This window comes from Echiichthys vipera (assembly GCF_963691815.1).
Source record: "Echiichthys vipera genome assembly, chromosome: 21".
Classification (NCBI taxonomy): Eukaryota; Metazoa; Chordata; class Actinopteri; order Perciformes; family Trachinidae; genus Echiichthys; species Echiichthys vipera.
In genome coordinates, this window is record NC_139846.1 from 4,413,399 (window position 1) to 4,439,432 (window position 26,034).

Consider the following 26,034-nt stretch of genomic DNA (forward strand, 5'->3'; position numbering starts at 1 on the left):
AGAATTTAACGTTGACAGCTGATGGGGCTGTTTTTAACAATATCTGGTCCATAAAAACTAATCGGCAAATGGATTTACTCTCTTCTGAAGTACCTATTAATGCACTTGGATAATATAAAGTGTGTACACCAACAAGTACTATAATAAGTATAATAAGTGTAAATATTATTTTAGTGCTGAAAGAACAACAACGGGTCAAAGAACATCAATAAATCCACATTTCAAAATATGATTTATTCTTTTCATCCAACATTTAAAAGCAAAACAGACAAAATCCTGACAGTCTGTGATAATATATCAATATATTTAACCTTAAGATAGTTTCATTTCTGTTATATATATATATATATACGACATTATTCTGAGATAGAAAATGTGTCTTCCTTCTTGTGCAAACGTCACATCCAAGATCCAAAAAATACATTTGAAAGTATTTTAACAAGTCTGAGCGTAGCTGAGATGAAACCCAAAGAAACAAACAGCTTCATTACTTTATAAATAATAATAATGAAGTTTATGATCAGATACAAATCAAACCAGTTTAATGTTCATTGCTTTTGTCAAAGTGTGAAGAGCAAACATCACTTTACAGATGATGGTTTTTATAAAAACAGCTCAGTGTGGTTGTTTAAGAGCAGGAGGAGGAATTCTGGAGGCTTTTATTTGTTTCGAGGAACTTTTTCTCCCAGAGGGACCTCCATCAGTTTCTGTGGGTTCAAAATAACAACATATTTATCTTAAAAATAAAGACATTTATGCTTTTATTTAATCCTTCGATTGAAACATGGAGAAAACACAGCTATTCACACTCCACATACAAATAAACGTCAATAAGATGCATTTAAAAAGCCTTATACATTCTTATACATTTTCTCTACATGTAACTTATCTGATTTAACTTTCTGTGAATTTTTTTGACCTGTATTCTTACATCTACCTCAAAAATATTTGACTTAGAGAGTTTATTGCTTACTGTTGTTTTTTTATACTTTCTGTATTTATTTAGCTAAGAGTTTATTGGTTATCCTGAACTGTATATTTTTATATCTCCCTTGAAGGGAGGAGTCATCCCAAAGGATCGATAAAGAGAAGTCTAAGTCTGATAATTATATATTTATAATATAAGAAATAAAGTTAGTATGTAGACAGGTGTGACACTTAAATTCAGTGCTTTTTAAGACCTTTTCAGGATGATTTAAAACCAAATTTAAGACAGATTTTGCACAAAAACTAGTATAAATGTGGTCCTGTGCAGAGGAAGGTTATTCATCGGAATGCGGTTATTAGACGTTCTAAAAGTAAAAATTCATTATTAATTCCAGAAATGACATGAGTTTGACTCATTTTGATGAATTAAAGACACATAAATGGAGTTAAATAAAAATATTTGTGGCAATTAAAACGTCAGAAATTCAAATTTAAGACTATTAAATAACTTTTATTAATTTATAATATACATTTATAAAAGGTCATTTAAAACATCTTTAAGGACGTGCAGTCAGCCTGTACTACGGATAAATAAACTCTAGCACCCTGATTCCTGTATTCTACACAGCGTTTCTTTTATTTTGAAGGTAGCGGTGTCTCTCACCTTGAGGAGTCGAGCGTGGTAAACGTCGTCGTCCTCGTTCTCTCCTCTCTGCGCGTCCACCTGGTATCTCTCACAGGCCCGGATCAGCTCGTTGGGCTCGTAGAGCGGAGACGGGTCCAGAGAGTGAGCGTTGATCAGGCTCACCAGGTACTCCCTGTAGTGCTTCCTGCAGGAACACACGGCTTTTGGTCAAAGACGTGAGCAGACGGGGAATGAACGTTTCCTGACCTTCAACAAACTTTATACTGTGACTTTGTTTAGCACTTATTTTGATATACTATGACTTTTATAGTATAGTACGAAGAAAGTGAGAAAAATCATAGTATAGTTTATCAGCTGGACTCCAAGGCTGAGGGAAATCTAGTTAAAAAGTTGAGATCCACAGAATGTGGCTCCTCCGATAACTTTGAGAATGGACTCCATTAGAAACAGGCTTTAATTCCCCTCTTTTCTTAATGCACCCCAGATGTAATGGAGCTCTACTACTTTACATCATGTATACATTTGCCACATAGCCCATTTTAATGTGCTCATCTTTTTCTTTTTCATTTTTACGCAACTGCAATATGTAAATGTTTGTCTGTTTTTGTTTGTTTGTTGTTGTTTTTCTGATTGTGACCATGTCTATTTTTGTAAATGTTTTTTGTGCAGAGCCTCTTTATGTTGAGCTGTTAACGTCTCTTGAAGAAAAAAAAATTATATAAATAAATATATATATAAAAAAATCTTAGTATAGTATGTTGAAAAAAGTGGGAAAAAAAGTTGTAGTATTATTTGTGGAAAAAAAGTTATAGCATGTCAAAAACTGACAGAGGTAATCGTAAATCATGTCATTAAAATTCTTTTGTCTAAAAAAACACCCCAGATTTTCCCCGCAGTCGTCAGAAACTCACTCGCAGAGTCCAGCTTGTCCCGGCTGTGTTTGGAGGCCACACGGTGAATCGATCTGCTGCCCGTCTTCATCCTTCTGCTCCATCACACAACAAGCATCTGCGTCACACAACACACAGGAACGTTTTAAGGAATTACGTTTTTTTAAAGGAAATTTTAGGATGCGTTTATTCTTAGGCAATGAAAAATGATTTAGACTGTACTTAAAGTTTATATTTACTTCCTAAAAGTGACGAAAAGAAAAGGTTAGACGAGAAGTAAAAGCTGTTTTACCGGTTTGAGTTCCATTAGAAGGATCCGTGTTGAACTCCACACCGCTCCTCTGCGGACAGAAAAATGAACACGCGGACATCCCATTCATTAAAATTTTAAATTTTCAAATATTTACAACTACTGCTACTGTTGCTTCAGTGCTATAACTGTGCTGGATTCATTTAAACGTTTGTGATTGAAGTTTCCTGTAGCATGAAATAAGAGTTGCTTTGCAAACAGGAGCTTCTGCTTTCTTTCTGATGAAGCCAAACCAGTGCCCTAGAGCCAAAGTTAGGTTGGCCATGATATGAATGGAATATTGCTGACCAGTGTGGTGGGAACCTGAACAAATAAACAAATAAAGATAATAAGGAGAGAACCTCGCCTTTGTGTGGTTTATTAAAGCTTTTGCAAACAAATACAGAGTCAAATCGAACCTGAGTTAACAGTCGCTCATAAAGGCGCGGCATGTGAAGCGTCTTTGTTTACTCACAGCAAAGGCCTTACACTCTATCATATCCAATCATTCAGCAGCATTAATGTCATATCACATCTATAGAGACCTCATGTGTAAACGAATGATGGTATTGTGTGCATGCTGAGTCCCTGCAGACCCACAGTAATCCTCTTCCTAACTCAAGGCAACATGTTGGCACAGTCACAGGAAACACAGTTACACTGAGGTCAGACACGGTTTCATTTACTCAGCTGCAGCTCTTCCGCTTCTTGATTCAATGTCACATGATAGGAATAAGCCACTACAACCAGTAACATGATTACAGTAACACCCACAGAGGACATACATATAATATACAACCAACAGAAACATCAGCTTTTTTTCCATTATTGTGTCATTTTTATTTACTTTGTTTTTAAACTTGTTTTATGAATATCTTTTTGGATACTTGTTTTTAAATGTATTGCTTTTTATGTATGTTGTGTATGTAAATAAATTAAACACTTTTCAAGCACTTCCAAGGTACCTAGAACAGAAAATCCAGAGTCTAAAAGCATTTATAATCACATCTGAATTATTTCATTTCAAATTGTCCTAACCGTGACAACGTAACAGTTGAATTTAAGCATTTTCCAAACTTTTAAGACTTTGCATGAACCCAGTCAGCTTTTGTCATAACAACAGTAAAAAAAACCCACAGCTGATATTACATTTATTGACACAACACAAGACTAAAACTAACAGTATGGGTACCTGCAGCAGAGCCTGTAGTCTGTTAGGCTCCCAGTCTCTGAGGTAGAAGAGACAATCTCGGGGGTGATGGGCATGTAGACCTGTGTAAGTGCACGGCACCGGCTTACACACCGTCTGCAAGACAAGACAAACAGTGAGGAAGATGTGGTAACGGTTGGTGATTGATATCCAGTTAGCAAAGCGTGCAGCACTTGGAATATGTTCTCACCTTGTGGTAGGGGTTGTTGCAGCCGCTGCAGAACTGGTACCTGCACTGGGAGCAGCTGAAGTGCATGCAGCCGCCTTTGGTCAAAGCGTACTGGAACCTGCAGTGAGGGCAGGCTGCAGGAGGACACATAAAATAATATATCATGATACAATATAAAGTTATTAAAATGAGCTGCAACATTAAAGTGATAAACATATGAATGCATCAATAATTGGAATGATATTTATTCCACTTTATGTGTCTTCGATGATGATACTTTCAGTAAAGGTTTGATTGCAGGACTTTTATTTGTAACAGAGTATTTCTACGCTTTTACTTAAATTGAATAACTTTTTCTGTCGTTATTTTTTATGCATAAACCTGTGAGCAGCATTTTAATGTGATCTATTAAAGTGCAGAAAAGGAACTGTAGCTGTAGATATAGTGGACTGAAAGTAGCGGTGGTTTGTGGTGTTTTCATGGGTTATCGCCACCAAAGTGCAAGTGGAATTAATCTACACACTTCCAAGAATTCATAGAAGTCATAGTGTGGTCTTTACCTACTCTGTTAAGTGTCCTGAGATAACTTTTGTTATGATTTGGCACTATAAATAAATTTTAAATTGAATTGAATTGAATCTACAAGTGAAATTTCATATTAGTACATTGGCATTTATACGTCAAATTATTATACAAAAGTGACCTTGATGAGAGAAAGCAGTAAGAATGTTTTGGGCAATGCTCAGCCTGAGTGACTCAAGTGGTGGTTTATATTAAAAAATGGACATTAACTGTTTTTACGGTATATTTTGGGGTTGTTGAAGCATGTCATTTTATAATGGAAGACTGAAGTACTGTCCAGGATGTGTTGACAGAATGGCGATTTTGGACTTTGGACGACCAGCAGCGGCCAGTGTTTACAGCGACGAGATCGGATCAGCACACAGCTAATTCACCGCTAATTCACCGCAAAGCTGAATTAGGCTGTTAAAGCGATATTTGGTTACAAAGGTAAGAAGTTAGACTTTAGTTTGACACCATTTCATTAACTGAAAACATTACACCAGCATAAACAGAAAATCTGATAGAATTTCAGCCAAAAACTGTCTGGCTGGTAACACAATTCTGTCACAGTCGCAAAAAATAAAATAAATAAGAGGAGAGAGGACTACTGTGTAAATTTAGTTTTTTAAATACTTAAGTACTTTTAGTGGCTCATAAGGGGGTCAACTCAGTGACAACAATGAACAATAAGAAAAAAAGGATATGAAACAGTGTGGTGTTTGAGGCAGACTGATGTCTGAACAAAGGTCGAGAAACTTTATGTTTCTCACTTATGCCGTTATCTCTCAGGAAGCCAGCCAGACCCTGCCTCTGGTACTCCGGATCGTTGTCCCGCTTCCACTGCTGGAACTGCTCACAGGACAGATCCTGGTGCTGCGGCTCCCACTGAGAGCAGAGAGAGGGAGGGAGGGAGGGAGAGGGAGGGAGTTCATAAAGGGAGGCACATCCTGCGCTGTTAGTTCACTGAAGGGCTGCCAAAGTTTCAAGGCTGAATTCCTAGGCTTGTATTCTCTTTGATAGACATAAGGGGCCTAAATGTGATGAGAAATGGGAGCACGGTGAACTCATACTCACAGGTTTCTTGCACTGAGCGCAAAAACTCCTGCGGCAGGACGGGCAGGTGACCTTCAGCTGATCTCCGTCGTTGATAAACCCGGAGGTGCACTGAGGGAGATAGAAGGATTATTTACGTCACATTCTTTAGATCAGGCTTAAAGTGAAACTCCGGTTAAAATGGACCCATGGTCATTTTGGGCATGAAAATCCATCAATAAGCCATGGAGACAGTTTTTTTAGTTGCTCAACCATGAATAGAAAATCCCCATAGAGACACTTACAGCCCCAAAGGGCTAACACTGATTAGCTCGGGGCGGTGTGCTGAACGCATCCAGAACGTCTTTTTTAACCACTAATCCTGCTTAAAATAACAGCAAACCTCTGCAGTAGCATGAGAAGAGTCCCTACACATAAAACAAAGCACCAACAACGTAGTTAGTGATCCCAGGGTTTATTAAAAAAGACCAGAAGGTCTATGGTGACAGGTCGTCCGTACAAGTCAAATACTGAATGCACTGGAGTTCAGTTCAAGGAGGAAAGTTTTGAACTGAACTCCAGTGCATTTGGTAATCGACTTGTACGGACTCCCTCTCAACACGGACTTAGCCTTCTGCTAAGGCTTGTACTATTGTAAAACAGTCTTATTTAACAAACTCTGGGTCACTAACTACTAGGGGTGGAACGGTTCACAAAATCCATTGTTCGGTTCATATCACGGTTTTGGGGTCATTCGGTTCAGTTCGGTTGTTTTTTTCCATTTTCTTTTAGATTCTAAAAATACCATGCATCAGATCTGTAGCCTAATAAAAAAAAAAAATGTAATCAGATATTCTTAAGGACATGTCATGCAATCATGCAAAAACTGAAATAATAAGGCAGTTTGTTTCAGCGATTACTTTATGCATTTATATATTTATTTGGCAAAAAGGTAAACAATTGTTTGCCTTCTAGGTAAGAATATAAACACTTTTACATGATCAAATCTTAGACAAAATGAAGAAAATAGGTTTTCTTTCACTAAATTAGCCACAAACAGCAATCACTGAACTGACTGAATAAAGGCTACATCAGGGTTATTCAAGTAATTTGGAATTGGGGCCAAATGACGAAAATGATCCAAAATGAGGGGCTGGAAAAATATGAGCATCACATTAATGGATATTGTAAAACAACGCAGCAACAGTAGTAGAGTACATACAGTATATTGTCTTTATTGTATCAATGTAAATAGTAGCCATAGGCCTCAAAGCAACAAGCTTGTCAAAAAACAATCCTTGTTGAATGAACAAACCTGTGAACCAGAGGTTTTCACTCATTATTGGACTAAAGTACAAGTTTGAGGCTCTTTTACTTTTACTTGAGTATTTTATTTAGATGCTACTTTATACATGCTCCACTACAAATCAGTGGAAATATTTTACTTTTTACTGCACTGCATTTATCTGATTACCTCAGTTACTAGTTACTTTACCAGGCTGACGAGCACATATGAAACATTAGATTATTCATCAAAAACTGGACTGACACAAATGAATCTAACATAAATGCAGAGTAGCATGATTTTGATCAACTTCTCCTCTTTACACTCAGATATGGCTGCAGAGTAAACTCAGGCTTCACAGAGACAGAAACAACAACTTCTCTGTCCGTTCTCTGGTGAACTGACGGTTTTCTGTGTCAACTTTTCTTTTTTTCAGAGTAGAAAGAGACATTGATGTGGTGATTTAACCACAGATTTAACCAGACAGAAACGAACAAACAGAGCGGAGCTTAGCGAGCTGCTGCCAAGAGGATTCAGAAACCCACGAAGAAGAGCGGAGCGGGAGTGTGCGTAGCATTGTGGCCGTGTGCCTACAGGGCGCACGTGGAGCAAGTCTCCCAGCACGCAGGGATTTGAAGCGCTTAGACGTAGCGCTGAGACGGACAGCGCTACGTCAATAAACCGTTCCACCCCTACTAACTACGTAGTTGGTGCTTTGTTTTCTGTGTAGGGACTCTTCTCATGCTGCTGCAGAGGTTTGCTGTTATTTTCAGCAGTATTAGTGGTTAAAAAATGCAGTTCTGGATGCGTTCAGTGCACCCCTAGCTAATCACTGTTAGCCATGTCTGGCTTATAGCGTCTCTTTGGGATTTCTCTGTTAATAGTTGATCAATGAAAAAAACTGTCTTGATGGTTTATTTGAGGTATATTTATGCCAAAATAGACCATGGGGACCATTAACACAGGACTTACGCTTTAATACAAATATGCATCTTTTCTAGTGTTTAGAACATTTTTTTTCCTCCTCGTGTTTAAAAAGGTTTGATGGTGTATGAACAGATTTTACTAAACAACAACAACAACAACACAATAACACATAAGAATTAATAAATAAAACATCAGAAGGAATGAAGTAAGGGCCTCAGTTAGCATTAAAGTCTGCAGCGATTTGAATAAACATGGCGATCACATCACGGCCGAAGTAATGCAAAGTAGGATATGCAAACTCCAGGTAAGAAAAGAGGAAATCAGATTGTGAGAGCTGATAAAAGTGGACTCATTATAGTTGAACTCACATGGCAGCACCACAGGAACTTTGGGTCTTTCATAAGAGCGTGCTCGGTGAGTTTTTTATGAAACAGCTCGTACACGTCCACCTCCAGGCAGTCCCGCAGCTGGAAAAACAAAACGTGAATAACTTGAAGTGGAAAGAGAACAATTTTAGTTCAAAGGGTTCATTTCTTTTTGATACTACTATTCTTGTAGTTTAGTTGCTTTCTCTCTATGCACTGACATTTGCATGTGGATCAACAAAACACTCATCCATCGTCACCTCCCTGCAGCTCATTTACACAGATTAAGAGATGTTTTGAGAACTTACTGTATCTGTCAATGTTAAACACTCTTGATGTTTGTTCAATATTATGTTCAGTAAAAAAGCACTTCTTGTCAGATTTTCACATTTCTTACTGCCGTTGAACGGATCACGTGCGACAAACGCTTCGGTTAAATATTGTTTTATACTGTATTGTGTACAGATTCTGAACTGTAATGCATCTTTGTTGTATTGTCCGTTTTTCAGAATTATTCCATATTTTGATTGATGTCATCCATTTTTATTTTTTTTTTTATTTTTACTTCCTCTTATTACACACTAGCTACTGACATTTGGTATGTATAAAACATCATTGTTAGTAGTGATATTTGAACCGAATCACTTAATTCTAAACATGTCTCATTTAAAATTTGGCCCAAAAATAACGCGTTTGCACAAACTAGATCCTGTAAAAAAACATTAAATTCTGCATTCTGCAGCACAATTGTGAAGCTGTGATCGACAGTCACAAGACAAAACTTCTGTGAAACTCTGACTGAACTGCAGGCTGTTTGAAAAGAGCAGAAAGAAATAAAGGCACTCTATAGAGATTCACTTTTATTCCAACGTTTGTACAATAAATGATCAAAGAAATTCAACATGCCTTTTTCCTCAATTTATGGCTGTCTCCATAGAGGTGCAGGACGTTATATTACAGTAAAGAACAAGGCCACAGTGAGCAAAACGTGACGCCCTGAAGCCGTTTGTGGTTCAGAGATTTTAAAAAGTAACGCTTTTGTTGTTGTTTCATGTGTTTCTCTCTCTGTGTACCTGGATGTCCAGCGTGGAAAAGTAGCTGTCCAGTTGTTCGGGGTCGTTGATGTCCGGCTCGCTGCAGACGGGGCACACCATGTCTCTGATGTGTTTGTCTCTCACGGTGATGGTGAAGTAATGCCCGAAGCACTCGTGGCACACGGAGCACTGGCAAGAAGTCAGGGACTGCATCTGGAACACAGAGAGGAGAAGACTAAGACGAAGAAATGAACGACTGTGCACTAAACGTTGAACTCTGAAACTACTCTTGGTGATGTCATTATGTGTAATTGGGTTCCTTATATATTCTTCTTATCAATTCACTTGAAGGCAACTGAAAAACAGTCATGTAGAAAACAGTTAGACCAGTTAAACTGCGCGAAAGCGCTGCGGTGTAAACTCTGAACTGTCACCTTGCTGCGGGGGAAGATGCTCAGGCAGATGGGACACTCGTTGATGAGGAGACGCTTGATGAAATCCTTGTCGTGCGACTCCTTCACAGCTTGGACCACGTCCTCCAGAGAATAGGTGACGTCCGGCTCTTGGAGCAACGCGAGGACCAGCTCGCAGCGCCCCCAGCTGGGGAGGTCGTACAGCGCCAGCAGACGCCTGCACATCCTCTGCAGAGAGATCCCGCGGGACAATCAAGCAGTTAATAATAATAGTAATAATAATAGCACACCACCATACTTTATGCCCTCAGGTGGTTTTCAGTGCAGACTAACCTGTTTGTCCGGGTCTTTGGGATCAATCGGCGGCTCCTTCTGGTCGGTCCAGATACGCTGGTGGAAGGGCTCCAGGAGAGGGCGCTGCAACAAAGACAAAGCTCCCTTCACCTCTCCTCCACTCAGCCGCAGGGCCTCCTCACACTGAAACACGTCTCTGAAGCCCAGAGAGTGCAGCTCCTTCATCTGCACACAGACACACACACACACACATATATATATATATATAAAGAAGTGGTGGAAGAAGAATAAACTACAATAAACAAAAAAAATTTAAAAAGCGGGCATTTGCTCTGTGTGTCCCAGCCTCAAAAACTGTTTTGTTGGTTCTACTACCAAGATGGTAATTATCAACCCATATTCATCTTGCCTTGCATTTCCGAATAAGTGGAGAAATTAGTTTATAAAAGAGTATCCAAACACCTAATTGAAGTTAACATCCTATCTGCTCACCAGTATGGATTTCTTAAAAAACATTCATTCCTCCAGCTAACTAATATTATTTCAACTGCCATGGACAAAAGAAAGTTTGCTACTGGGATCTTTTTAGACCTTAGTAAAGCATTCGATACAGTGTGAAGTGAAGCATATTGCCCTGAACTGGTTTATTAATTACTTACCAAACAGATAAATATGTGTCGCTTAAGGGGTTTTCTTCAGAATTAAACATGGGGTGCCACAGGGTTCAATTCTGGGCCACGATTTAGCCATGTCCTGTAAACATTTTCTCCTATAGTATTTGCTGATGACACAAACCTCATAGCAATTAATAATTATTTCAATAATTCGATGGACTGTGTGAATGACTAATTATCTTATATTTCTATATGGTTTCAACTTAATAAATTAACAATTAAAATAAAGAAATGTAACTTTGTGATCTTTTTCAAGACAAATAAAAGCAAATATTCATAAATGGATCAGAAATTATGCAAGTAAAAGCTACTAGATTTTTGGGTATATTAGTTGATAAAAGACTTAACTGAAGGGTGTCAAACTGTTCCAGTAAAGGGTCGCTGTGGGTGCAGGTTTTCATTCCAACCACGCAAGAACACCTGACTTATTCAATCACCTGAACTGCCTTCACACAGTTGATTTGTTGGATCTATAACTTTTTAACTGTAAAGAAGCCAAGACATATATCTCTTCTTTCTACTCATTAAATGGAGAATAAAACTCCTACATAATCACTCCCAGCGCACCACACGCTGTTTTTGTAAGCTGTTATCTTTCAAGGTCAGAAAACCAGGAGACACTCCCGGAGACATCCTGTTTTCTCATATTTTTCTTTCACCTGTGAACCAAAAAAGCTGCTCATCGACCTCTCTGCAGCCAGATGTTGAGCTCCACCACCATCTTGTGATCATAAATAAAGAAACTCAACACTGGTGCATCAGAAACATACAGGGTTCATACAGTTTTTTAAGATTTTCAAGCACTTAAAGACATTTTCCAGACTCTCAAAACCTTTATCATCACATCTGGGGATTTTGTCACTGCAAATATAAAAAGATTGAAAATGAATTGCAGTACGAGACGTATAAACATTAAGACACTTGATGGACTGTAATGGGTCACAGAGTATCATCACGTTCTGTTTTTTAACCTATGAATAGGTTAACTGTATAGACCTTTTTAATGGAATTCCGTTACTGGGCAACAGCCTTGGTCCTTGTTAACTTCCTGTCAGCTGATGTCATTCGCATTCACTGCAACAGGAATCAAACTTGGACACATTTAGAATGTTTATGTTCTTCCTTATGATATAAAGAAAAATGCAAATCATATTCCTCTATCACTCACTGGAGGGCAGGGAATCAAATTTTGGTAGCATATCAAACATATTCTGAATAGAAAATATCAAAATATTACACAGGCACACAGACATTCTCTCATCTGCGACATTGGAAACATTATTAGCAGCAGCATAAAAAAAGAATCATTCCTGAATAGAAGAATACAATCAGGGCCAGACTCACTTTTTTCACCAGGAGCACTGTGGCCCCCGACCAGAAATTTTAGGGGCACACACGGTAAGTCAATAATAGATGCAGAAATCAAAATGTGCCGTTTCAAATTGTCAAACTTTTATTGTGCTCTTTTGAAGATGAAACACAGAAGGTAAACTGACAGCACCATCACTGTGATGACAGTACAATATTAAAAAAGATACCATACTTCAGAATAAGGGGTGTGACGAGATGATACACGATATTGAGTCCACAAGAACGGGAGGAGACTTTAACACTAAACTTTAACACTAAAGTTTAATTATTTTCTTTACAGTGGGTTGATTTTAGCAGAGAGCTGTGGTGCTGCAGGTGTCTTTGCATAGTGCTTGTGTTAGCTGTGGTGTAACCTACAGTACTCAAGGAGATGAGACACAGACTGATCAGATCAGTCTGTATATGTGTTTTAAACATATGAACCGTATCTACACCGTACACTGTCTCGCCTGCTGCCTCACTCGCGCTTTGTGTGATATACTCAAAGCCTCTTTAAGTCTCTTTTTAGATTAAGATATGGATGAACTGCACGTTTCCTTTCTTAGAATAACCTTGGAATAAGCATTTGTAAAAGTACATGTATATTGTGATATTATTTTTGTTGCATGGTCATTTTAGATTATTTAATTTTGGTAAAGTTCTTCTTCTCTGCTTGTGTTTAAACAAAGTGTGTGACCTTTGCTTTTGTTGATAAACAAAAATATGTGTTTTGTAGGGAAAAAAGTACAGAAATTAAAGCTGAAATTTCTCCACCTCTTGCAGGAATATACTGTATGTTTTTGAATGTGTGTGTGTGTATGTGTTTAAGAAGTCATATTTAATGTTCCTACCTTGACCTGTCTGTCTCTAAGCAGCTGTCTCACAGCTCTGTCGGTGTCTCCTCCGGCTGATAACCACGCAAGTTTGGCCTCAGCTCTGGACAGCTTCACACCTTCACCCGTGACATTAGCACGGCTGTGCTCCGACGCCGCCGCCTCCTCTCCGTCTCTCTCCACATCGGGTTGCGTCCCAGAATTCCTTGCACCTCCGTAGTTCTGTTGAACGGAAGCAGCCATGGCACAGATCTCGTCCAGCAGGTGAGGCAGCTCTGACGCCAGCCAATCACAGGGGTTGGTGTTGCTGCCGCCGCATATGCAGATGGCCGCGTACACCTCCTCTGCACTGACGCCGCGCTTTTCTGCTTCCTGTGGAGGAGAAACCGGTTTGTTTACTTTATAATCGTCACAAAAAAAATGTAATACTGTGATTTTGTAGAGCTGGAAGAATTAGGAGATTAATCGGCAACTATTTTGATACTTTTTAATCTTTTAAATGCTTTTTAAAGAAATAAATACCAAACATTCTTTGGTTTAAGCTTTTTAATTGTGATAGAAGACTGAATTATTTGGGGTTTTGGACATTTGGAGACTTAACTTCTGGCTTTAGAGCATTTCTCTGGCAATTTTAAATAATTTTCAAACATTTTATCAATCGATTAATCAAGAAAATAATGAAAAATAATTGTTTATTGTAGCCCCGCTTCTAGCACTTTTAGGATGTGACTGGTGTTTAAGGTAACTTGTTCCACTAAGTAGATCATTTTAGCATTTTATTTACATGAAAAGGTTCATTATTTGATTTATAAAATGTCAGAAAATTGTGAAAAAAGTTTTCAAAACCCAAATATGATCAATTTACAACCTTTTCAAAGATTCTCACATTTGTGAAGCTGAAAAGTTTTTGGGGGGCATTTTTTTGCTTCATATATTACTTTTAAAAGTAAGAGTATTTGATCATCAACTTTGATGCCAATTCGCTTTTTTAAATGTATCTGCAGAGTTGAAATAGTTAGCAAATGAATCAATTAGTTAATTAAAAGTAATCTGCAGTTACCCTCAAAGCAATTTCAGTCAAAAGCAACTGGACTTGGTTATTTGTCTAGGAAGACGTTTCACCTCTCATCCAAGAGGCTTCATCAGTTCATGTACGCATCTGACCAGGCTGGGACTGGTCCAGGACCAGGACCAGGACCAGGCCCAGGCCGGGTCTGGTCCAACTAACTGGTGTAGTTGTCTTCCTAGACAAATAACCAAGTCCAGTTGCTTTTGACTGAAATTGCTTTGAGGATAACGATGACCTGGACAAATGAGAACATTCACAGGCTAATCTGCAGTTATTTTGTTAATTGATGTACTGAATGCACAACATTTAATGATAATAGTAAATTAAACATCTTTGTGCATTGGACTTTTTGTTGAGCAAGAAGAGGTCACGTTTGGCCATTTTTCACTCTTTTCTAATGTCTTTGAGTGATTCATCTGAAGAATTCAGTGCTTTTCTTTGGACTAAATGAGCTTATGGACAGATGAATGCACACAGTTTCCCAGCTCATCTCTTTAAAGAGAAAACTATAATGTTCACACTTTCCCTGAGGAAAGATGGCTCCCTGTTGACTTACTCTGATCTGGTGGATGAGATGGAGGCCGTCGTCCCTCATCATCTTCTGTCTCTTCACCTCCATGTTGACTCGGGGCTTCGGTTGAGGCCTCACGCCCGGCTGTGGCTGATCTTTGCTGCTGCTGCTGCTGCTGCTGGATGAAAGAGTCTGCTGGAGAGACTGGGGCAGAGAAACTCCAGCTTCAGAGTCTTTACCCGACAGGTTGCACATCTCACAAACCACGGTGGGAGTGGTGTTCATGTAGGTGCAGAACTGGCACATCCACTGTGGGAGAGAGAGAGAAGAAGACTAAATCATACACGTTAAGTAGACAGAACTAAACAAAAATAAATATAACGCATTTTTAAGAGAGTAGTCTGTTGGTCAACTCTTGTTTTCTGTCTTTAAACCTGCAAGAACAGATTTTTTTTGACTGCAGAAAAACAAATCATCACAGGGTTTTTTCTGCATTATACATTTTGAGGCGGCCGCCTCGCTGATAATTTCAGGAATCTTGAAATCAACGTAGTTCTCCCTCTTGCTACCGAGAGAAAGACTTTTTTTAAAATGTATTGAAAATATTTGCACGATTTATAAATTCCGTATGAATATTTTGGGAAATTATTTTGACACACATAGGCTATTACGTGTATTTTGGATTTTAATTTAATTATTTGGAGACCTAATACATCCATGGCAGCAGCAGACGAGTAATTTGGGATTATTTTGGAAAACCACCCCCAGTGAAGAAGAACACTAGTACTACAACCAAGGTAGCAGCCGGAGTGAGGAGACTGTACGCCCGCCTCTGCTGCAGTTGCACCGGCAGGCCCAGCCCCAACACCCTCAAACCAGCCTAGAGTGATTGGATTAGACGAGCCTTTCCAGCAAACATCCAGTTTCAGATTTCCTGCACGTCGTTGTGGTTGTGAAACATTCTCACGTTCTGTGGCACTGGCTTGATACTTGAACTCCAGCTCACAATGCTTGGGCCAAGCATCACCAACCAGCTTACCGATCTCACAAAGACAGAGTGCACAAACAAGAGCCATGTTTTCAGAGACAGAAAAACTGATGGACTTATGTCTGTGTCTATCTCCCTGGCCTCATCCGAGCGCACGTTCTCAGCCTTTTTGTCTTTTGAAGACATGGATACGCAGCACAATGACCAAGAAAAGACTCCCACACCTTTCGCTGATGCATGCCCACAACTGTTCAATAGCGTGCTTAAATAGTCAGAGATTATTTCCTTGTGGTTTGTGTAAAAAGGTTGGAGATGGAGAAAGAGAGTGTTATTTTGATCGTGTGTTCTTTGCGTAATGGATGTGGAGAACTGTTCAATAATGTGCTTAAATAGTCAGATATTATTTCTTTGTGGTTTGCGTAAAAAGGTTGGCGACGGAGACAGAAAGTGTTATTTTGATCGTGTGTTCTTTGCGTAATGGATGTGGAGAACTGTTCAATAATGTGCTTAAATAGTCAGATATTATTTCTTTGTGGTTTGCGTAAAAAGGTTGGCGACGGAGACAGAAAGTGTTATTTTGTGAACATGTTCTTTGCGTAACGCTTAAATAATCAGAGATTATTTCCTTGTGATGTGCGTAAAATGATTTTGGAGTTAATAAAGTCGTGTGACATAAACGTAAATGGTGCAGAGCAGCTGACCAAATCTATTGCATTGTTATAATTGTGATGTTTAATTAATAGCGCATATCCATCTGAGAACTGATGACATCTGTGTGTTACAGACCCTGGCTGTGTGCACTGAAGTGTATATGACAATAAAGTAGTCAATCTCAATCTATTTCTTTTAAAAATGTATTTTAAATAGGCCAATAGGCTCGTAGGTTTTTTATCAGAAAAATAAATAAAAACATTTTTTTCACAGCACCCCCTGTTCAAAATGTTTTTGTCCAAGTCCTTAGATAGGTTTAATGATACTGTGAAAACGGCCTGTTTAACATGGGGGTCAATGACAAACTGCTCTGTTATGAAACCTGGGGTTAGGGTTACTAACGGCAGTTTTTGGCACTTCCTTACTGGATCAAACAGAAAGTCTTGGTGTGAAAGCGTCCTATGATGAGGGGTGAGAGTGAACCGGAAGAGTGAAAATGCAGCTGGACAGATAAACAATGAGCTGAAACTCAGTGTACAAAGCTCTCTGATGGATTGTTGTTATAAACATATAAATTACAGCCGCTTTAATACAATGCAGAAATGTTAAATAGGGACTCCAAACCTCCACCGTGTTAATGTGAGTCAGAATAAAAAGGACAAGAAAGCTTCATCAAACCTTTGTTCCAGAGTCAGACAGAGATCCTGGGCTGGACAGCACCGGTGCGAGGGGCGGGCGTGTGGCCAGTCGAGGGCGCTCACACACCTCGCAGAGGATGCTGCTGCCTTGATTCACAACAGTGCAGCTCTTACACTGCCACTCTGAGGGGTGGAGCACAAATACAAAATCAAAATCACTGCTCCATGCAATAACTAAACAGTCGGTTATCTTTTTTTTGGTTTAAGGTGTAGAATATTTCATTTGTAACTTTGTTTTGAAAGGTGCTGTATAAATGAACTATGTTATTATGTATATGTCTGAGTCTCACCTGTGTTGGGAGATGTAGGAAGTGAGATCGGGCTTTCTTGAACGGTGGATGCGGGTGTCGCGAGTCGAGGCCGTTCACAGGTCGTGCAGAGGACGGCTCGCATCTCGTTCACTGTAGTGCAATGAGCGCACTCCCAGGGTGACAGAGACGGACTGGAAGATGATAGAAAACAAATTAAACTACATTAATGGTAAAGTCTAACCTGCTTTTCTAATTTCTTTAACATTATTCAATCATTAGTCGAACTTATATCTGGTCCACTTTACTCTCTTTAGCATGAACTTACAAGGCTGCAAATAAAGGATAAACCAGCATTATATAAAATATGAAACAACAATAAAGAATAAAAGAAGGGCTGCACTTCATGATTATTTTGAACCATATTCACTGATTTTTAGAGACTAAATATTTTTATTGTACATTCACATTAAATTTCACTTCCACGCTGCGTTACATTCCTATTAATGTACCAATCTTTGCATCAAAATAAGACTTAAAATAACGTTTTTCTTCACCTTAAAGCAACACCATGTAGTTTTTCAACCTTGATAATATATTTCCAAGACCCTTGTGATGGTTCATCGACTTGCAATAAGTGTAATGACACATCTGTCGTATCCTAACGGAATCTGTATCACTTTCTCCGGCACAATGCAACTTTGGATTTCGGTAAGACACCTGTGCACTACAAAAAAATATCAACTGCTCTACGGCATACATCACTGCCCGCATGTGTATGCCTGTCTGTTGGCCTCTACAGCGTGTGTAGTCTGTGTGTACTTTGTTGATGTCACGGCCGAAAAATGAAACTAAACCGAAGAAAGCAAAGGTTTTGTCGGTGGAGACCAAGAGAAGAAAAAGGGAAATAACAGAATCCGAGGGCGGACGAGGATCAATATTGGCCAGGCGTTCACTCGCTGGCGTGAGCTAAAGACGAAGAGGGATTCACCACAGATGGTGACTTAGCTCTCATGCTGTTGGACAACTAGTAAGTACTTTACAACAGTAGTCGGAAAAAAAATACTTAGTGCATATTAATTCAGTGTAGCCCCCAGAAGAGATGCACTAAATTAAGTTGCACTCCCCTTTTTTGCCTGTCTTGTCTTTGCTGTATATCACTCTTCTACTCTGGACTGCAGCTGCAACATTCAGGAAGGTTTTTCACAGGCTGCTGCTGATCCAAAACATTGCTGGTTTAGGAAGCACTTTGATCATCATCCTCATCATGTGCATTTCATTGTGGGAAGCCAAAATCATGATTGCAATGAGTATATTATTATCGGTGCACCCAAAATGACCTGAAGGGAGGTAAAGGGCGTAGTCAGTAGTGGACTCACTGGACAAAACATTTCTGAAAGTTATTCTTTGTCACGTGACATAAAAGTGTTTTCTGGGGCAAAATTTGCATCCAGCTTTCACCCTGATAAGATCTTGTTTGAGGAACCGCGATAATGTTCATTTTGTTTTTTGCAGAAACGTATCCACATTGTTTAAAAAAAGTGTTCAGTATCAACCTTGACAGAGCCGAACAGGAGGTGAACAAACCTATGATCTTATTAACGTTACCGCCGTTCTGGTCTTTAGACCACACTGCTGCAGAAGTGAAGAGGTGAACCCTAACTTCCTGTTCTCCTCACCTGGATGTTTTGACCGGCGTGAGAATACTTCTGTTATGTCCTTTGCGGTCGGGGTGAGAGTGGAAAAGCTTGTCGCAGTTCTCACACAGCCTCTGGCTGCAGGTGGAGCACTGAGCGTGCACTGCAGAAATCCCACAGATGGTGCAGGTCCCTACAGCAAGCAAACAAAAGACACATTTAAATTTTAAACTAAAGAACACAGATTTCCTGTTTTTAAAAGCCTGTTGTAATCTGGCATACCCGGATTAGTTTTCTGTATTTTCTCTCTCTTGTGAGTGACCCTGGAGGGGTGGTGGTGAAAGAGGTCATCACATGCGTTGCAGAAGGTTTGAGTGTCACAAGACAGGCAAAGCAGAGAGGAAGCGGCGCCGCACAAACTGCAGTCGCTCGCTGCAGAAGAGCCTGAAGAAAAAGAAAAACAGAAAGACAATGGCCCTCATTTATCAATCTTGCTTGAAAACGGGCGCAGATCTGAGCGCAGAATTGGTCGTAGGAAAGGACCCACGTGTGATTTATGAAACATTCGTATCTGACCAATCTCAGCGTACGAATGAGCGGGCCTTGATAAATGCAGCGGCTGAATTTGATCGTCATTAACATGTTACGCCCTTAAATATTCCTGGTTCGGAGGCCTCGCCCACTGAGGTCAAACACGGAGAGGAGAAACACTGCTAAGAAAAGAAACTTTTCCGACACACAGATCTGCATCCTGACATCCGAGATGGAGCAAAATAAAGATGTGCATTTCGTCAGTCTTAAGAGTGGAATAAAAGGGGCCCATAAAAACTGCTGCACTGCTGAACCATCGCTCCTGCTCTGTAGCGGGGTTTGCCAGCTGGGTTATTAGGTATACCGTTAGAGGATAACCTTTGTCACCTAGAAGAACCATACCAAGATGTTAATCATCTGATACCTTGATTGATTTAATGCAATTTATCGAGGGTAGCCACTAACCGAGGAGATGACTTTGGCTCTGCAGTGCGCTTTCCTTTTCATTCATACATCTTCAACCGCTTGTCCCTGTCGGGGGTCGGGAATCGCGTGTGCCCCCCCCCCCCGGCCACAAATCACCTGTACATTTATGGAGTTGTAGTTTTGGCGATTGATGAATGCGTAATCATTCATGGATGGTGCCTTCAGACGCACATGAATACAATCAATTGCTCCAAGAATTCTTATTTTTTTTATTCGTTTTAAGAATCCGTTTTGATCTGTTCTTAATATGTGACTGCTTATGCTTAATGACAGCTGAGGTTTATTCATTATTTTCAGCCAGGTTTTGCTGCACCGCAAATACACAGGCTGAAATTTGCGTACACGATCTCAGACCTGACGTGAGATTTGATCGTAGTTCCCACTCACGTCCAAATTGATAAATGCCGAAGTTTGCCAGGAAATGGTCGTACGCACGTTTTTCTGCCGTACGTTCGTTTGATAAATGAGGGCCAATGAGTGTCATTTAGCTGCACAAAACACTTCCACCTAATAATATTAGAAATAAAAGCAAACGCAATCATACATCTGTGGTGTCAAAAGAGACTTTTATGTCACACTTTGACAAAGAAAGCGTTCAAGTGACCCGTTTAGTCTCTTGGTGTCTTTCTATAAAAACGATGGTGGAAGCTCACCTGTTGATGGTTTCAGAGGTTGTCCTGACCCGGAGCCCAGAGTGGGTTTAGATGGCACCTGGGGTTTTTCTGCCGGCTTCTCCTCTGCAGGCGGGACGACCACAGCGTCACTCACCGCCAGCTTATCCTGAAGAAACCGACATCAGATTTAACACTCTGTACACTTTGAACACGCAGCAGACAGACTGTATGACGACAGATGAGGAAAGACTTACTCATATTTAAGGATCTGTTGTTTTTCTACCGTTCTTTATGTAACTTTTTAAAAATGTTTTGCTTCATAAAAGACATGAACACACAATTTTGTTCTTAAAATTACAATTCACTGCAGAAAAACCACATTTCTCAACACAAACTCATAAACAGTTTACATGTATAGGAATACAATGATACAAATGTGTGATACAGACAGTACATGACGACATCTACATTTGACTTTGCTTGTGGAAAGTAATGCACCCATGATCCTTGAGGATCATGGGTGCATTAAGAGAAATTGAGGATGCAGCAGTCTGTGTTTAACGCATTAAGTTTCAAAAGCAGCCTCTAAAATCTCAGCATTGTTTCAAAACAACCTCCCAAAACCTGAAAAACTGCACCGAAAGTCAACGTTGCCAACATTAGATTCTGCGTCATGGTCTGATTGTTGTCAATAATGCTCATTTTCCCTTCCGCTTTCTTCACGTGTATTTCAGTGAATCGCATTGCATTTCACCGCGTCACCTGTCTTAAAAACTACCAGGATTATACAAAACACACAGACGTCTCATCCAGCCTTAAAAAGTAGAAGCGCATGTACGTTGGAGCCGGTCTAAATGGGTTAAATGGGAGGTTTGGCAGCATTAAGTTTCCCTCAGTCAGAGCAACAACAACAACAGTGATGAACGACACAAACATGATGCAGCCGAGCGGAAAAAGTTGCAACCCCACTCACCAAAAAGAGTGCACAAGTCAACTAGATTACAAAGTGCATTGGTGTTTATATGAGGTTTATAGTTCACAGATTTTATAAATACGCTAACATTCATTAAAAAACAGAACGTTCGGAGCTACAAACTTAAAATGTAAGTATTGCTTCTGTTATTTAAAATATATGTTCAGTTTCACTTTTTACACAAAAAAAAGGAAATATGCACTGTTTTACACAATCTATACCTCAGAAATAATATGTCTTTAATTAGAATAAAGGGATCTTTTTCACTCCTCGTTTGTCTTTAATCTCATTTTTTTTGAGGGAGAAAGCCTAGCGTAGCATTTAGGAGGTCCTTTGTTCCCACAGCGATCAGACTCTTTAATAATAGCTGTTGATATGGGTGACTTATGCTTTTATTGTGTTTTATGATGTTGGTTTGTTGTGACTTATGCTTTTATTGTGTTTTATGATGTTGGTTTGTTGTAACTTATGCTTTTATTGTGTTTGATGATGTTGGTTTGTTGTAACTTATGCTTTTATTGTGTTTGATGATGTTGGTTTGTTGTGACTTATGCTTTGATTGTGTTTAATGATGTTGGTTTGTTGTGACTTATGCTTTTATTGTGTTTTATGATGTTGGTTTGTTGTGACTTATGCTTTGATTGTGTTTTATGATGTTGGTTTGTTGTGACTTATGCTTTGATTGTGTTTTATAATGTTGGTTTGTTGTGACTTATGCTTTTATTGTGTTTTTTAATGTTGGTTTGTTGTGACTTATGCCTTGATTGTGTTTTATAATGTTGGTTTGTTGTGACTTATGCTGGTGATATTGCTGTGATTATTGTGTCCTTTCAGTGCCCAAGTCTGGTGCCAACCTATTTATTTATTTGTTGTTGTACTGTGTGTTGTACTGTGTGTTGTACTGTGCCTTGTCTTCAGGGATGTATGTTGTTGTGTGTTGTGGTGGCAATGGAATTTCCCCCTGAGGATTATTAAAGTGAAATCAAAGCGTTTGGTGCAATGTTACATTCCTCGTTATATATCTTCAAATATATCTTATTTCTGCTCCCTCATTTGTTGGGAAAAACATTTTTACAGTTGAACGATGCATTTCGACACATATTCCAGTATTACAGCCTGTAAATGTTTGCACAGACCTGCTGGGTGATGAATGGGATGATATCTTTGAAGAGCTCTACGTGAGGATGTGTGCCCTAAACAAACACAGAAATATATATAAAAGTCATGGAATACAGTGAATTTACCACCCAAACCTATTTGTGACGTTTATGGCATTCAGACGACAAATACGAACCTTAATGAGCATGTCCACTTCGGTGCGTAAGCTCATGACCTCCAGCGTCACCGCGGCCACTTTAGCAACGTCGGGATCGGTGACTTCTTCGGGGAAACTGAGGCCGTCTATCTGCTGATTGGTGTAACCGTAGAGATACAAGACTCTTCGGCCACCCTTTGAAAGAAAATGAGGATTCAAATGTTGTTTTTTCATTTTTCAAGAAAATCAGCTTAATTTGCACCAGGAAAGAACACAAGTCTTACTTTAACGGCGTCTACTGTGTTTTTTCCCCCACTCCTTATATCCTCTATTTTATTTCTACTGTTTTACCTTATTTTCTGATTTATTTGTTTTGCATGTTTATGCTCTATCCTATGTCTACTGCTTTTTTGCCTTGAAATAATTTTTTTTTTGCACTTTTTGCAGTCGTAAAAATGACAAAAGGGTAAAGGTTTCCAAACTTTGTTAGTGCCACAGCCAAGTGGAAACTACTAAATATCTATTCAATATATAAAATCAATAAATAAAAATCAATTAAATAAAATATTTAGTAGTGCCACAGTCTACTGGAAACTGCCTAATGTTTATGCAATATATAAAAACAATAAATAAAAATCCATTATATAAAGTATTTTGTAGTGCCACAGCCTACTGAAAACTACTAAATATGTATTCAATATATAAATAAATAAATAAAAGAAAATATGTTGAAGTACCACAACCTATTGGAAACTACTAAATATGTATTCCATATATAAATATATATTTCTTTTTTTTTTTTAATTAAATATGTTGTAGGTGTATTGCATTTTTGCCTTGACAGTAACCAAGATTTAATATTTTGGCATTTCTGAATTGTAAAATGAGGTAAAACAGTAAAACAAGGTAAAGGTTTCACATATTTCCGTCCTATATTTTAAGAGCAAATTGATTTATTTGGGATTTTCAACAAGAAAATCATCTTGATTTGCACCAGGAAGATTCAAAAGTCTTACCTTAACGGCGTCTACGGTGGTTCTGAAGACGGGGTTGTTGTGCTTGACGCTCCTCCAGTATCTGGGCCTCGCAGGACTCGTCAGGTTACAGCCGTACTTCTCCAGGATACTCAAGGCCTTCACAAGTCTACTCAAGGACTCCAGGACCTGAAGAGGAGACAGTGTGACTGACTGTTTATTTATGAGGCGTTAACAGTGTTATTTATGCTCCCAAAACCAACATTTATGCACAAAATAAATGTGTTCTTCGAGAGTGCATACACAGATTTTTATATTTTTGTGTTGTATATCATTTTAAATTGAAGTCATTTTATTACAGAGCACTTAAAAAAAAACATTAACAAAATCATTCATGGAAAATATATATTTTGTATTGTTTCTGCGCAGGTTGATTAAGGAAAATTGCTAATGAATTGAATTAGCTAATCCCCTAGATATGTTTTTAACAACTGCCACAACCTACTGAAAACTGCTAAATGTACATTCAATATAAAAAATAATGAATTAAATTAAAATAAATATGTTGTCATTCCACAACCTACTGAAAACTGCTAAATATACATTCAATATAAAAAATAATGAATTAAATTAAAATAAATATGTTGTCATTCCACAACCTACTGAAAACTGCTAAATATACATTCAATATATAAAAGTAATAAATAAAATAAATAAAATATGTTGTCATGCCCCAACCTACTGAAAATCTTATTGTTTTCATAATCGAGTATTGTTTTTTGTTTTTTTAAATAATTGCATCAAAGTTGAACTTTCTGGTGTTGCGACAGCCTGAAAAGAATCCACAGTATCAAAGAGGAGGAAGCCTCACCTCCTGTCTGCTGCGGCACGCTGTGTTCTCCCTTAGCACGGCCTCAGCTCCTAGGTAACGGTACTTCTCGAACAGAGGCAGCGGGATGCCGGCCATGGTCAGCACCTCCGCCTTCACGTCCTGGGCCAAACCTGAGGAGGCCAGGAGGGACTGGGACCTCCTCTTCACCTCGTCCATCTGGGCAGACGCAGGGCTGCTGCCGCTCATCGCTGTTGGTGGGGTGGAAATGTTTCAATCGTCTGCGAACGTGCTGTGATTTTTTTCTGTTGTTTTTATCAATGTTAATTAAATATATTTGAGCGTTGGACTTTTGTTAATTCATTATAAATTAATAAATTCATACATACATGAATAAATAAATGCATAAATACTTGTATAAATAAATAAACACATAAAAGAGTAAATAAATAAATGCTTTACATTTATTTCTACATTTTTGTTCACCTACATTTATTTATTTCTGTATTTCTGTGTCCATATGTTAATGAGGTAGGAGGTCCCATTTATTCATGCATTTATTTATTTATTCCTGTATTTATTTATACATGTATTTATTGAGACTTAAGTCATGTTTAGTCCTCAATACAACACTGAACACCCAGGTGAATATATACATATAAAATAAGTATTCAATATATATTTAAAAAAATAAAAAAAATAGGTTGAAGTACCACAGTCTCCTGGAAACTACTAACTATGAATTCACTATATATTAAAAAAAAAAATACAAAAATATGTTGCAGGTATGCTGCATTTGTGCCTATTGAGATGAACTAAGATTGAATATGTTGGCACTTTTGAGTTGTAAAATGACAACAGGGTAAAGGTTTCCATTATTTATTTTAAGACTAAATTGTTCAAACGTTAATTCGGATCAAGTATCCTGAATAATTTCACTTTTAATTAAGTGTATGACACCCGTCGGAAAGTCCGGGCTCATCATAGTTTCACTCTCATGGACGATATAGTAAACAACTGGATATAATATCACAAACTCTGACTTACAGCACTCTTAATAACGTTTATTAACGACCAGAAATGTTATCCAGTTACAGCTCATGGTGTCAGGTGGTAGTTTTGAAGCTCATGCTAGCGAGCAAACCACAGATAACAACAGTTGAAACCGAAACTTTTTGGAAACACAGAATCGAACGTTACCTGCTCATTTAAGTAGCCGTCGTCACGAGCCCCGGCGGTTACTCCGTGATTTCGCGTGAACGGACAAATATTTATATTTAAATTAATCAAAAATAAGGTGTTTTAAAAATCCGTGTCAGGGGTTAAACAGGTTATCTACACTGGTTTTGATACTGTCTCTGAAGCTAACGTAGCCCCAAATGCGGAACTCGAGTTTTGACGTTTTAAGTTCCGGCTCTACTTCCTGTCCTGATTTTATTTTTCAAAATAAAACCAGGACAGGAAGGGTTCCCCCTAATTTACCAAATAAAGTTCCACAACGGTTTTCGGGCTTTTCTTTTTTTTATTGCTTGTGACCCCCTTATAGTTATGGAGGACTAAACATAACTTAAGTCTCAATAAATAAATAAATACATAACTACATTCATAAACAAATGTATATATAAATACAGGAATAAATACACACAGAAATGTATTTATGGATTTAAT

The 26,034-nt window shown here is 38.6% G+C and overlaps 1 protein-coding gene across 1 annotated transcript; it reads right to left on the minus strand.

The window, feature by feature from the left end:
* Positions 1 to 215: 215 nt before the first annotated feature.
* On the minus strand, positions 216 to 25,714 carry LOC310963679 (E3 ubiquitin-protein ligase RNF31-like). The gene is made up of 24 exons (XM_083936572.1): positions 25,567 to 25,714; positions 24,409 to 24,617; positions 23,580 to 23,726; positions 22,603 to 22,758; positions 22,445 to 22,501; positions 20,375 to 20,501; positions 18,987 to 19,148; positions 18,747 to 18,897; positions 17,110 to 17,261; positions 16,800 to 16,942; positions 14,528 to 14,791; positions 12,921 to 13,274; positions 10,085 to 10,270; positions 9,773 to 9,979; positions 9,378 to 9,551; positions 8,308 to 8,406; positions 5,770 to 5,859; positions 5,466 to 5,580; positions 4,153 to 4,265; positions 3,945 to 4,058; positions 2,756 to 2,804; positions 2,485 to 2,581; positions 1,592 to 1,757; positions 216 to 707 (listed from the first exon to the last, which is right to left on the minus strand). The coding sequence occupies exons 2-24, from the start codon at positions 24,613 to 24,615 to the stop codon at positions 660 to 662; spliced, it is 3,378 nt and encodes a 1,125-aa protein (XP_083792698.1). The 5' UTR covers positions 24,616 to 24,617; positions 25,567 to 25,714; the 3' UTR covers positions 216 to 659.
* Positions 25,715 to 26,034: the final 320 nt, after the last annotated feature.

Excerpts from the sequence above, each read along its gene's own strand:
- LOC310963679 (XM_083936572.1), bottom strand. The coding sequence starts at position 24,615 with ATGAGCGGCAGCAGCCCTGCGTCTGCCCAGATGGACGAGGTGAAGAGG. Across the intron at positions 22,502-22,602 it reads AAGTGGACATGCTCATTAAG|GGCACACATCCTCACGTAGA; the intron begins GTTCGTATTTGT and ends GTGTTTGTTTAG. Across the intron at positions 19,149-20,374 it reads ACCTCTGAAACCATCAACAG|GCTCTTCTGCAGCGAGCGAC; the intron begins GTGAGCTTCCAC and ends CTTTTTCTTCAG.